At 39.3% G+C, this 15,094-nt stretch overlaps 1 protein-coding gene across 1 annotated transcript; it reads left to right on the top strand.

Annotated features, from left to right (window-relative positions):
- The first annotated feature begins 7,464 nt into the window (after nucleotides 1-7,464).
- Nucleotides 7,465-11,142, top strand: LOC128758001 (macrophage mannose receptor 1-like). Its single transcript, XM_053863717.1, has 5 exons — nucleotides 7,465-7,590; nucleotides 8,282-8,668; nucleotides 9,850-10,176; nucleotides 10,379-10,476; nucleotides 11,083-11,142. Exons 1-5 carry the CDS (start codon nucleotides 7,563-7,565, stop codon nucleotides 11,140-11,142), a joined length of 900 nt encoding a protein of 299 aa, XP_053719692.1. The 5' UTR covers nucleotides 7,465-7,562.
- The last annotated feature ends 3,952 nt before the right edge of the window (nucleotides 11,143-15,094 follow it).

Here is a 15,094-nt window from a genome sequence, read left to right as displayed (position 1 = left end):
TGAAAGTATAAAAATGGGAACATGTTTTGACAAAATTATTTTAAGTGATCAATGATTTTGACCTTCAGGTTTGTGGAATTTGTGTGGTGCTTTTGAAAGGCTCCTAATGATTTTAGTGTCCTATTCTCTAAATCTTAGTTTGTCTGTGAAGCGTTTGTGCTATAGAAAAGAATCTTTATTAATATAATTGTTGTTGTTGCTGTTGTATATTTATTTTTTCTTTCATGCCGATGGCTATGATCTGAATAACATCCGATATACACCAATCCTTGGCAGAAAAAGGTGGGTCTTTCATTATTCCACCCTCTGCATCTGGAATCTGTTCAATTGTATGTTTGACATCAGAAGTCTACAGAAAAATCTTGCTTGGCAATAAATATATATCTTTGAATGATTCCGTTTTTCATGCAAATACAAATGGTATAGTTCTTTTTGGTCTCAGCAGCTACTGTTCGTGGCAGTACTACACAGGTTATCCTTCGCTGCTGACCCACTTTCCCGACGCTACTGACTACACTGATGGGCATATAAAAAATGATCATCTTTTTAACCTTTTTGCTTTGGTTATTTCAACATACAAAGATTCAGTTATTAGTTTGAGTCGCTGCTGTACACAAACAATACCTTGTAAGAGCCCGTGTGACACAACTGCGACCCACGTACCTATTGTAAGTGAAGTACCATCAAAGACCTGCAGAAGCAGACGGTAGTCACCAGATGGGAATGGGGGCCAACACTGTGCTGTACTTAAACTGTTGTGAAATTAAATTCAGCAACAGTTACACAGACTATTCTTGAATGAAGCCCTCAATCAAATCTGAACCAAAGAAATAGAGCTGTCAAAACCTCAAAGCAAAGACCGACCGAACACCCTGTATGATGGAAAACATGGCTGTCGTGCAGTTTGTGCATTTGTTAACTCAGATTTATTTCCTTGTCGGATTGCTCCTCCAGTCTTTATTGCCTTTTTCTTGCTCCTCGGCTGCTTAACGCCCTCACAAAAATGGAGTTCTTGCACGACTTTTGCTGCACAGCCACACTTGCAAAATGAGACTTGTGACTTCGTCAGAGATACTGCTCCAATTTGTTTCACCATCAAGATGGTTTTGAAGCTTCGTTTTTCTCTTCAGGGAAGAATCTGGTGTTGTGCTTCTACACTTGGATTTCCCCACAGGATAGATGACTTATTATGGGTGACTCAGAAAAGACAATAAAAGAAAGTTTTTTTGGGGTTTTTTTTTCGTTATTAGAGCGACTGCAAGCTTCGCTCTCACTATACTGTTTACTCAAAAGTCTTTTTCCTCCGAACGAACACTGCTTGATCATTTATAGAGCAAACTAATGTCCTTTGAGGGGAGGTAAAGTTTCCACTGGCTGGAAGCGTAAGGAGGCAAGATGTATTTCTCATTATATCCAGTGTACGACTTCGCAACCCCCCCTGACTTCTTAAACCAGCTGAGTGCACCAAAGGAAGCAGAACTATTTTTTAAAAAAAGGGTAATTATGTCAGGGGAGATTGGTAGCTAAATGACAAAAAAAAAGTTTAGATAATAAAGTTTAAAAACTCAACCCAATTAGAGTGACTCAAACCATCCACGTTGCTACAATGTAGATTTTTTTTTTTTTTGCCTTCTATTGATTGTCATTTGAGAGCAGATGTGCCATTTCAGTCGACCTAGAAACAAGGACGTGGGGAGAAACTTTGGGGAAGAATCAGAAGAGCTTGTGTGGAATAATAAATGATCGCCAGAAATCACTGTTTAAATGAGTAATGTGGAATAAATGATTGATGTCTACCCCATAATGAGCCTTCCTCAACTCCCACGGGGACATTCACGTTGCTAAAGCCCCAACTTTTGCCCAAACTTACCCATTTAGTGACAGTTGAACTCCAGGAACGTATGAGGCGACTGGCCTCAGGTTCCACTTCAACTAGGTCAACATTGCCAGCTCTCTGGCTTCTGACAAGTGATAGCACAATGAAGTTATTAGTGTAGTGTGCCCAGGCACTGCTGGATCAGGTCCACTCATGCCAGCTCCAGGCCAGAGGGCCTGTCTCCAAAAGATTAATGATGCGTGCTAGCGCTGTGGGTGTAGTCACTCCTCGGGTGTAAAGCACACCTAAAAACGCCTGGCTGCCGTGCTGATTCAGGGTCTGCTGGATTTTTTATTTATTTGATCAGTGATGAGGTTTCAGTTGTTTTGACTTTTTTTCCTCTATATTTTATGTTTGCCAATAATAATAAAAAAAAAAAAAAAACTAGAAGGCTGACAAGATTCACATGTGGTATCAAAGTCAGCCAAGACAAAAAAAGTCTTATATTTTTCCTACATAAATAAGGTCACTTAAAAAAAGAAAAAAAAAACATCCATGATTTTTCCTGTTAATTATGCGCATCACTGGAAAATAAATACATTTAAAAAAAATGTTGCAAAGCATGCTGGGATCACGAGCAACTCAGTTTATATGCAATAAGTACTGGTGAATATATGTAAAAAGGGCTCTATGGTAAATTTCTTCATTAAGTGGAAGTCACTTTACACACAAAAATAAATGAATAAATAAATAAGCTTCATTGACATCATCAGTAATGTCTCAGCAGTGAAGGGTTGAATGGATCCTTCAAAAAAAAAATGTTTTCATTGACAGTTTCTATACTACACAGACGGGTGGAAGAAAAACACTTCCAGTTCTCTGGCAGACAAATTCTTAATATGCAGCCATTCAAGTAGAAGTTTACGGAAAATAGAAAAAAACAAACTGAATCGTTATCTGAAGAAGGATATCATGATGACAACAGCTCAGACAACGTGGACAATATGAGCCGACAGCAATTCCTTGCACATATTTTAGTTTTAGAAAATTGTCTGGGGTCGGTCAAATGAACAAAAGGGATAAATAGTTGAAGATGTCATGGGGCCTTGATGCTGCTGAATGATTTTTAAATATATTCCACAGCAGTGTTTTTGAAGGGGTATTGAATTCAGGGATTTAAAAATGACTTGGTCCGTAGGCAAAAGGCAATGATGTCCAGCAACTGCAAAACCCGACATTCATTGTGAACACAAATATAAAGGCCTAGTAGGAGCACAGCACGCCTGGAGTTTGATTTTTTGTTTTGTTGCATTCGCTCACTTTGGACATTCATTTGTTTTCCTTTGTGTGAACAACAACAGCGTTCTTACAATACATTTCAGCATTGATGCATGCAGTTGCATCAGTATTGTTCACCGCTGTCATAAGAAACCTTCAGGCTATAACAATATACTGTTTACACAAGTGTACTCAAGATCAATAAAAAGCTGCACAGAACAGTTTTCATTCTGGCATATCACTATCAAAGGTTGAGTGGAACATGAAAATAGTGACAACAGACAAATTACCTGGAGAAGATGTTGCATTAACTATGTTTTGGAATGCCATTCTTTTCTTTTTCTTTTTTTTTAAAGAGCGAGACTGCATGATCATTTTGCATTTCTCCTGGCACAAAATATATCATCATGTTTCTTGCTCCTGCCATCGCTTCCAATCATGAGAACCTCTCCTCTGTCTCCACGGAGTTTGCTCAAATGTGTCTTCTGACTCCATCGCTTGTTTGATGTCAAATAGAAGTGATTCCTGTTGGATCTTCACTTTTATGTGGCCTTGTTACTGTTTCTGAAATTTCACTTTCAGATCATCGCTTGTTTTGTGACACATTCGGGAAGCTGTGCCTTTGTTTCCGCCTTCATCGGGACCATGCCCACCGTCAAGTTTGCAGATATATTTTGCAAAGGATTTCAATGAAAATAGCCCTCATTTTATCCTGCATTTCACTCATTTGTCTTTGTATGAAGCCATTCATCACTTCCACTCGCCGGATTGGCACAGACTCCCCCACTATTCTTCCTGTGGTCAGTTCCTACCTGATTTACCATTTTTGTGGAGGCACTATCATATCAGTCTTTCCTTCAGCTCTATTGTTATTCATTATGAATAACATAAGGGAAGCACGAAATGTATTATTTGCTTAGTGAAACACTGTGGACATCTCCATCCACTGACAATTTCAAAACCTAAAACTAGGTTCCAACTGTAAAAAATTGAAGCTCATTGTTTGGTCCCTAGCAATAGTGTTCCTGCCTTGTATCACTGCTGATGTTCATAAAACAGTGTCATCATTTTCAGAAACAATTGGTGGCGCTGTCTTTTTCATCATGTTTGTTTCATTAAAATAGGTGTTGAAAGGCAACTACTACAGAGCAGAGAGTACCATCTCTTGTGCTCTGAAATGTGCGTCACTACTAGTTTCATCTGCCCATCAGTACTTACCACTCTTTTGGAAGTAGGAAAATAGTGTTGTTCGCTCATATTCAAGCACTGTCTGGTGTAAATTGAGCTGTAACGTTTGGACAGACAACAAGACTCTCCTCCCATCCACGTCTATCTACAGTGGCCCTAAAAGTTGCTGTTGTTGTCAGTGGCATTTTTTTTTTTTAAATCAAAGTTGATAGCACATCATTTATGAGACATCAGAACAAAACAAAAACATTGCAAGCGTAAATAGTAAACAGACATGTCACCTGTGATGCTCGCTCTCTACCATTCTGTTCAACACCCATCTAAATCAACTAGCAGCGCAACAATCCCCTGAAGATGGATGAGGTTCCTTATCAACCATTTGTCTACTTTATTTGTCTATCTGTAAACATGAATAGCTTGTTTCCAATGACCTTGAGGAGGCTGGGGGTCGCACTCGCGTGAGCCAGTGTGTGTGGCACGTCTTGGTGTAACGACAGAACATGCAACTGGAGGTGAGTTTGTGTGCTCAGCTGCATACCATATGCATCTGACCTCTTCTCATGGAGGGTCTTCCCGACCAGGGATAAATCATGTGGATCTGTGGCAGACTTGCCCTGCAGTGGTGATTCATGGAGCTGCTTTTGGTGACCTTCCACTCAGGTGCACAGCTGTGTGCATGGAGTGTCCACTCCATCCCTTGACTTGCCAGTGGGCGCCTGAACACCACCATGGTCCTCTCATTAGTTCCACTCATGGTTAGGATATGTTCTCTGAACATGTATGGAGCTGGGAAATTATTATAAATCCTCAATGACGCTATGGAATAGGTGAACCTTAACAGTTAAAACAGTTTTGGCTCCTTGCATTTTAACCTGCTCTCTCACCCCTCAAGACTTCATTTCCAATTCAGCATCCGCATCACTCATTTACATGAGGGATGTAAATGGCAAGATGGAGTTTTGGTGTGGGCACCGCCTGCGCTGCCCTTCATGCCCTACTTTTAAATATACTCTCTCTAGAAGCTGCTTTAACTTCTCATGCAGACCAAACATCTCCCCTCAAATGATCACAGTGCACAGGCTTCTACTTAATACATTGCTGTTCTCCACATCAGACACTGAACTCCATAGCACTGTTTTTTCACTCACTCTTAGCTGCGACTGGCCAATACAAGACATTGCTCTTAGACTCTTCAGGGGAACGTATTTCCCACTATTTATTTCATGACTAGAGCTACACATTCACCTGTTGGATGTGGGACTGCAGATTGAAAAAAAAGCAAATGGAGACAAAGCTGCACAAGCATAATGGAACAAATCAATATGATTTTTTTTCTCCCTAAATGGAAGATAATGGTATCACAAAGGAGACGTGCAGAGCTTGTCTACTCAGCCGCCCCTGATTGATCAGTTTCTGCAAGAGTCACTCGGGGACCTGCAAGGTGTCTGGACACATTAACTTCAGTATGTGTAGACAACACACACACCTACACACACCTGCAGACAGACAAAAGAGTAGCACCGTGCACCCATTTTTTCCCACACTTCCTTTTCTACTCTTCAGTCATACACACAAAATGGAAGAGAGAAGAAAGGCAGACAAAATTTTGGTTAATTTGATCTGTGCTTTGCAGTTTTTTCTTTCTTTTTTTAAAAAAATTAAACATTAAGATTTTAGCTTATAAAAACTATTTCTTCTTTATTTTTCCATCGTGGCAATGGAAACTCGCATACAAATCACAGCTTCAGATCAAGATAAAATATTTAAAAGTCGAGGTTGCAGTTTCCAGTATCCCACAGTATCAATTACCATAGCTTGTAGAGCACAGGCCTCAAAATTGCCCCTTTCGGTCATTTGCATTTCACAGGAAATGGTTCCCTAGCCTGCCACTGGCTGGTCAGTTGTAGTACTGGTCACCAACACAGGCTTCAGATGTGTCATGACCTGGTTTTATTTTGTATATCGCTGTCATGCCGTCTTCCGTCTGTGTCTCACTGAGCTTCACTGGTAATGGGACATGGCCAGAATGACTCAGCTATCAACACCAGATCCTGGGTTCCAGGCTGCTGGGCCACATCATCCTCACCTTTATACTGATAAATTGGCCTCTATTGTCTCTAGTTTTGTTTTTGTCTTTCAATCTAGTGTTGACTGCCATGTGACTTTGGTTTACCTGAGTCTGCGTGCCTTCTGACTATCATGCACACTTGGGGTTTCACTCTCCGTAGAAAATATAGTTGGAAAAGAATGTGAGAGTGAATTCCTGTGGATGACATGTCAGCTTTACTTTGGAGGCATGAACTTCATCTCAAAGGACAGATACATTTGCTATTGTCTTGCAAGTGGGAGCTTCTACTTGCAGGCTGGCCAGCATCTAATGGAAATCCTGCTAGGGTACATCTGTTCTCTCAGCTTCCCTTTTAGTTCCCTGGTCTCTTCATGTTCTGCCCTTCAGGCCACCGTGGCATTAGGATCTTTAGGCTGCTCTGACTGCTAAAACGTACTTCTTCAGGTCGTCTGGATTTCATCCAAATGGACCACTCTGTCTGATAACGTACAGATTCCTCAAAACTTCCATCTTATATTCTCATTATTTTTTGTGTTTTATTCTCTGCCAGGTGACTTTGAAAGCTTTTACATATGTTTTGAGTCACTATAAGTAACTTCAATCAGAAGCCACTTTCTATCTCTTCAAGGTCAAAATTAAAACAGGTGTGTCCTCATTTGCATGCTCGCTTCCCTGACATGCAAATCCTGCCGAGTGAATGCTGAAATGTACCGTTCAGCCTTTCCAGATAGATCATTTGCCTTTAAGAACCCGCGGGTTCAATAAATGTAAACACTTGGATCCACCACCCTGACTGGGTTCAGTGTTTCAATTTAGATTGACAACTGCAGTCCAGTAAATGCAGGGCCACATCGGGTTCGCTTATTTCCCATTTCCATGGGAACAAGTTGTGATGCTACTTGAGATTCACAGTGATGAGCAGATGCTATGAGATTAAAGTTTTCCATGAAAAGGGACTTCACTTACCTGTCAAGGTCATATTCTGAGGAGTCAGCGTCGTCTGAAGCACAGCAGGAAGGGGAAGGACAGATTTGCATAATGTCACAAGAGAGCTGGAGTCGCTGGTTTATAAAATGTTCAGGCGGGAGATTAAAGACATGAGCTCACTGTGCACCTCTGCCGCCCGACAGAATACAGCTCTGTCTGATTTATTGTACTTTTACATCCATATATTTAGATTCTCTTTTGTTTTGACAGGTTGAATTTGTGAACATGGCCAAGGTGGTTCTTCTGCTCTCTGGTGAGTACGATTTTTTTAATGATCGCAGACATAATATCGATTCACGTCATTCAGTTTTGTTCTTCCTTAATTACAGATCAATTCAGAAATGAATTGGGTTGCTTTGTTACACAACTTGTTTAATTCAGATTTTTTAAATCAAATTAGAAAATAGACCTAGTACAGCATTTTGCATTATATTTTTTGAATCGGTTGGCAGAATTGAATTTGTATTTGCAATGTCCTCGTTCGTGATTCATCCACAATATGTGATAATGTGTTGGCCATATTTCCAAAATGTGTTTAATATTGCAATGATTCACTTCAGGGATGTCCAGATATCACCTTTTTATTGGCCAATCTGCCAATACAAGTGATAAACAATACTGTAACAGCCATTTTTAATTGTGATTTATCTATTAAAAAAAAAAAAAATCACCGTAAATAAATGAATGTTAATAATAGTAACTTGAATAAGCTTAATAAAGGGTTTCAGAGGCAAATGAGAGTCTTGTCCTACTGAGGTAAAGCAATGGCAGCATATCGGTCCCGTATTTCAAACACCAACACCTTTTTTGAACGATAGGCGTACACTAAAAGTTATAGATTTGTATGTCAGGAAGAATAAATTGATCAGCATATGTTCGATTATTTCTCATCACCAACAACAACTAATGTTTTTTTTTCTTTCTATTCTTTCTTTCCATTTCAGTTCTGTTGTTTCTGCTGGTTATGAGCTCTGGGTTGATAAAATTCCAAACTGTGGACCAACAACTGAACTGGAATGACGCTCAGAAACACTGCAGGGCAAAGTTTGCTGACTTGGCAACTGTAGTGACTTCTGAGGAGATAGAATACTTTCATGTAGCACCAAATAACTCCGAGGGTCAAGAGGAAGATGAATTTTGGATTGGACTCTACGATGATGTAGACAGCTGGACGTGGTCCATTGACGGCACATATCTCGAAAACAGCGGAAGAGACGAGTTTGGAAACTGGACGGACAATGATGGTGGGGATGAGCATTGTGCGCAGTTAGAAAATGGGACGTTGGATGATTGCTCTTGTGATCTCCTGAGGAATGCTCTGTGCTATGACAGTAAGTGCTGTCTTCCTGAATTGGTCATTTATAGACTCAAATTGCAGCCTGGTAGAAAGCTGTTAAGTGGTGCTGAAGGGGCAAGTAGGGCTTTTTTTAAAGATCAAAATAACACCAAAATTCTGAGGTCAGCACCGACAACGCAACATTCGATGGGCACCATGTATTGGCTATTCTCAAGTCGTCGCTTCAACATCGGAAGGTAAAGTGCAGTTGACGATAGTCACTACTCAGATAGCATCTGGATCTTTACTTGATTTTGCTAGTCTGGCCCACATCCATTTCTGATCTGGCAAATGGAGACGTGTGTGGCCTATTGTTTAAGCAGGAGGTAGTCTGGATCTGGATCCCAGGGTACAGCCGGCCCACATCCGGTCAAGGTCCATGTTGCTGTCAGAGTATGTGATGCCTTCAGAGACAGACAGTGTTGCAACACTGAGAATTAAACTAATGGCAATGGCAATTGTTTGTTATTATTATTATTATTATTATTATTATTGCATATTATTCCAAAGCACTTTCCTAGTTGGTGGGAAACTTACTGACCTTGGCAATAAAGCTGATTCTGATTTTCTGACGTTATTTCGCTGAAGGTGCAGTGTTTGTTTTTTCGCATCGAGGTCGATTTTTCCGAAGTTTCGCTTGGGATGAGAGCACATCACTATGATGCAATATTATAGTCCATGTAGATACTACGATCAGCCAACTCTGTGTCTCTGTGAAGGCAGAAATTATTTGCTGTGACTTGTGTGCAGCAAGTAAGTTTTTAATCACGTCACTCCTGATGTGCAAAGACAGACATGTCAATATTCACCTCTGAATTTTTCACAATTTTGTGCCGTTTATTCTCATTGCCGTTGGTGTGTAATACAAAAACCTGCGCCCCCTGTGGCCCATTGATGAACAGTTTGCCCACCCATGGTATAGAGGCATGTTCCTGTAATTCATCATTGATTTTTTAACTCATTGTTTTCTCTTATTTAGTTTAATTTTAATTTTGCAATACCAGGTTTGTCTACAAGTTGTTTTGAATGCAATACTTGTCATTATTTAATAGCATGTTTGTTCAGTAATTATTTAATAATAATTTATTAATATATGCAAGAACCGGGGCACAAGATATTGCAAATAAAGCATAACATCTGAAGAGGTTTTAAGTTATATTTGCTCTCTCCATCCAGACTCTACTGAGACGTACTTGCTGTCCACAGAGCTGAGGAACTTTGAGGACGCCCAGACTTACTGCAGACAGCACTCTGGTGACTTAACCAGCATTAAAAACGGCACGGAGCTAGAGGAAGTGGTCGACATCGTTGGTCACAATTCAAGCTGCTGGATTGGTTTGTCAAGAGAGGCCTGGAAATGGTCAGACCAAAGCCTTTCACCGGTCCAATTCTGGAGATCCTCCCAGCCAGGAAATGAAGATGGTGATGAATTTTGTGGGTTCGCAACATCGAGTGGGTTTGGCGATTCTCTCTGTGAGGAAAAGAGAAGTTTTGTCTGCTCTGGTACGGATTCAGCAGAAAGTCTGCAAATATCTAACTGCACAAAAATGTAACTCCTTTACTCCATTAATTCTACTACTCAATTTTGTCTTTTCATCTGGCTTTCAAGAGGAGTAGGTGCTTGTGAATCGCCGAGTGACTATTGGGGGTGATAAAAGTATCATGTCTATTTCAGTTACTGCACATCATAACATTTGTTTTGCAGTTGCCCCAAAGAAGTACGTGAAGCTCAATTTTGTCTACAACTCAACCAGCCAGGATCCATTCTCAAAATCCTTCTTACTGGCAGCCATAACAGAAAATGTAAGTAGACTGTTCCATGCGTCACATTCAAGTGTAATGAACTGATCTTGCAATGATCAGTCAATTTGAAAAAAAAAAAAAAAAGTCGAATTTTACAGTTAGACCTCAACAGCTTCTCATTTTTCCAAGGTTCTGCTGACTTTATGATCCAGAAATGACTGATAACAATTTCAATGAAGCTTTGTAGCGCCTTCAGGGCCCAGCCAACGGCAAGCCTTGTTCAAAATCCTTGTGCAGTCAACCACGTGACTGAGGAGATTTTTAGCAGTGTCATCGACTTGCAAATAAAAAATTAAACTAAAACAGTAAAAACAACAAAACAATTAGTCAATGCTGTACAGAGGACAACAGGTATGCAATGGGCAGGTGAGGTTTCATGAAGGCTCATGTTCTGAGCTGAGGTTGGCATGAGAGCTCCAACCAGCGGCCTCTGAAGATGACACTATTCCGTGGAACCCCAGTATTATTAATCCAGTAATCTGCGCATAAAATAAATAAATTGTTTTGTACCTGAAATGTACACATTCTCTGTCGCCTTGGTCCACAGTGAATCATCAAAAGTACTACATTATTTACTGATCTTATTTCATTGATTTTCTCTTGCAGATACTGGTGAAGTTGACAAATAATGGGATTGTCCAGCATGTGAGATTCACCTGGAAGTGATTGCCAAACTTTTTTTTAAATGATGGATGGATTTTTTTTATCCAAATGTTATTTTAGTTGAAACTATTGTTGTAGAGTGGGATACTGCCCTTTGACTGATGAAATCAGAATGGAATAAATATGAATTCTCTCAATAAAGAACAACCTCAATGCTTTCATTTTGTAGTTTCAGATTTTTGGAAGGAAGAATTCATAAATGTCAGTTTCCCATGTGGTTTGTATGAGATCAACATCAACAGCATGGTAGAGAAATGCCAAGGGTGGACAACACAGAGAAAACAATGTCAGAACAATGTGTTCTTTGGATATATTCACAAACTGACATGAGATTACAGAAGACACAGAAAACACCTCAAGTCAAGTTAAGACATGAATGATGCAATTATTTATATTGAAAATTGGGTTTGTTCAGATGGGACTGAATCAGCAAGAAAGAGTTTCATTTATCTGAAAATCGCTACAGTTTCTTGGATATTCATTTGTGATAGCAATTGCTAACATAATAATAATAATAATAATAACAATATTATTATTAATAATAATAATAATAATAATAATAATAATAAGAGCCTTTTTAGTGACACTGGTGAATTAAAATGGCATGATAGAAACTGGCACATTTTAAGGTCAAAAATATTGTTTATTTTATACCAATATGACAATCTAAAAATTAACATAGTGGTGAATCCATAAGTTGTTTCAGTGACAGAAAGCCTGCTCATTTCTCAGACAACCAAAGAAAGCACAGCTGAAGATGAAATAACTAACATCCTCCTCAGTCAGTACGACTTGCCATCACATTGATAGTGAAAATCATCGTATAGCGACTGTCTTCAAAGGGCTGTTTAAAAGTTGTTTTCTCACGTCCATTCATTACCGATCAAGGTAATTGTTACACTTTTTTATGAGAACGAAATGAATTCAAGGCCAGTGTTAAATTTGCGAACCATGTCCAATTAGAATGGTTTGGGTGTGAAATATTAATCAAGCAAATCGAAGTGGAGTTTTATTGGTGAGTAAAACGTGTAGCCAATGAGGTCTGTCAGAAGTATTGTGCTCCTCCCTGAGTAGCAGTGAGGACTTTTCACACTCAATTGCTCCAACACTCCTGGACGCTGCATTGACCTACTGTAATGCACCTTTCACACAAAGAAAGAGATAGAAAAAAAGGAAAAAATGCAATGAGATGATACAGTTCTGTCAGTACAGAAATGTAGAAAAAAAAAAAAAAATCAAATTCAACACTGGACAACTACAACCTACTGCATCGTCAAAGGACCATTTTTATTCAGTCTGAAATAAAAGAAAGTTTGCCCTTGTGTAATTTTTTCGAATACTTATGTGGTGACATGTCAGCACATTTTAATACAAAATACTTCCATGCCTGCAAAGTAGAATCAGATGGAATTATGGAGTGGAGATTTTCTATGATTGAATTCACCGCCAAGGCAGCAGACCAAGAAGCTATCACGCTCTTCCACACTTCCACACACTCTCGTGGCTAAAATATGTGTGTTGCAAACCATTTCAGGTCCCTCGTTTTTTACTGTATGCAAACATTTAGCCGTTATTATTATTGTTGTTCCAAAAATAATCACTTCAACAAGTGATGCCTGTGACAGGAGCAGAACCAAACTGTGGAGTTGAACTAGCAAAACCAGACTAGAGTGGAAATTTCTACCGTTTTTATGGTGAGTCTGGATTCCATTACTGAAATAAACCAGAAAGTCCTCAACCAAAATGAATCAGACAAACAACAGCTTCGAACAACAGATTCGCTAAAAAACATTCACAAAAACAAAAAAACAATTCTCATTCATAAAAACAGTTGGCAGAGGAGAATGGGATCATTATTCAAAGTTTATGAAAAAATGAGAACAAAACTCTTTATTGTTATCTAAGGCAGCAGCAAAATAAAACAGATTGACCACTGATTGGAGAAAAAAGTAACTACTGAATCAGTATTTTGCTGCTGAAATAAATTCTGCAGTTGAATCCATCAACTTCAATGTCTTACTTTCAGCTGCCCTGTGATCACAGCGTGCAGTCCTGCAAAGACCAGGCAGGCTGTGTGCTCTGGACTCAGGAGCATTCCAGGCAAACCCCATTTACATTGAAGAGTTTGAGCCAGCACAGGTCAGCAGGCTCGATGTGAAGACATAAAAGCAGCATGCCATGTTAAAGTAAAGAAAGATAAAACACCTACCTTGTCAGTTGAAAGATATGAATAATGATAAGAAGAAAAAGAAGAACTTTTATTTAAATCGAACATCAAACATGTAACTCATGGGTTGAATAATAAAAAGAAGACATTCCTCATAACTTCTGCCCCTGTGTAATGTCCTTTTCCTTTGTCCTGCGTTTTTGATCGCATCAGCTGGGCGTATGGCAACTTCACGTAACATTGTTCAGAAACCCGCGATGGGTCCAAAGTGGCACCACTTGTGAAGGGAGGAGGACCAGTTACTGAAGGCCATATTCAGGTTATAGAGTAAAAAAAAGTATAAAACAAGTATTTAATGAATTACTTTTAAGTGAAAATATAACAGCAAACTCGAACCAGCAACGTTGTGCAACATGAGGATGAACGTTAACCATGTGTCATGACGCTTCCGTGTCCATTATTGAACAAATCCTGAAGGTTTCTGAACGTGTAACTCTCAGCCATTACTCCTCATTCTCAAGATACAGTAAATACACCTTCCTGGCATGCTGCAACCATCAATCTCAATGGTCATGGTCTGTCACGATTGAACTTTGAATGTAACACAATAACAATGGGAGAAATCACATTATGGGTGGACATGAGCTGTTTGCTCAGAGGTCTGCACTCCATGAGTGGGTTTATAGGTTGACATCAAAGGAATTCAAATAGGATTCTTTGCGATTTATACATGTCAGACGGTCATATTCAATTAAACAACTACACTTTGCACCTTCATGATGCTGCCATAGTCGGAATCTCCTGCACTGAGACAAGCCTCTAATGAAATGATAAATTATTCATGTGTTGGAACTTTTTTTTCCTCTTTCTGTCTGCTATATTGATGAAAGCACAAGGAGGGAAGCTGTATCTCAGTCTCTTCTCTGTGAGCAATGTCCTCGCTGCTTAATTTCCCCTTCTCTCCCTTTTTTTTTTTTTTTATCAGGGTTGTTAAATTATTGACGGGTGACGGAGCAGCGGGCTATTTTCAAATGGAGTCTCTGGTTAATGGTCATAATAGTTTTCTGTCACTGCTGTGTACTGCATGTCAGTCGTCATAACTTTTGCGAGGGAAGAGCTGCGCTCATTCAAAAGACAAATGTTTCACCAACTTAATGAAATGTACAACACATTGATTTTATATCACAAAAGATTAAAGAAGAAACTGAACCCAGTCCCCTGAGTGATTTGACATGATTTTTTATTGAATAAAATAAATCAAAAGTGACTGTGGTACTTTTCTGCAATGTAGAAAATAAAAATGATTTGTGTACATAGTCTTAGCTTTTGGTTGTTAACTTCTAAATGTTTATCTTACACCACAAAAAAATGATTTATGTACAACCATTTACAAATACATTGACTTTGTTTTCATTTCCCTTCACATTTAACAACTTCACTTTTCACCGTTGTTTCTCCTTTTTTGTGAATGTAAATGCAGGCAACATTGAAGTTTGACAGTGAACATGTTCGAAAATCAACTTCTTGACACATCAATATCGAAATAAAATCAACATTTTTATGAGCACTACTGACATCGCAGCACTGCTCCCAAGACTTTAAAATGCTATTCAATTCCAGTTGAGCAATTTAGTACGTTTTTAAGAACGAACAACCCAAATGCATCATTTCAGGTCCTGCCTTCATTCACCGTGTCTGAGACTGTCCTCTCTCTGACCATGGCCTCTGTGTTATGACTGGTCACAGGTGGCACCTGTGCTGTGAACAGCTGGATATTTGCCACTAGAA

Source organism: Synchiropus splendidus, chromosome 4 (assembly GCF_027744825.2).
Source record: "Synchiropus splendidus isolate RoL2022-P1 chromosome 4, RoL_Sspl_1.0, whole genome shotgun sequence".
NCBI classification, from domain to species: Eukaryota; Metazoa; Chordata; class Actinopteri; order Syngnathiformes; family Callionymidae; genus Synchiropus; species Synchiropus splendidus.
The sequence above is the reverse complement of the archived record's forward strand: the minus strand, read 5'-3'. Positions and strand labels throughout refer to the sequence as shown.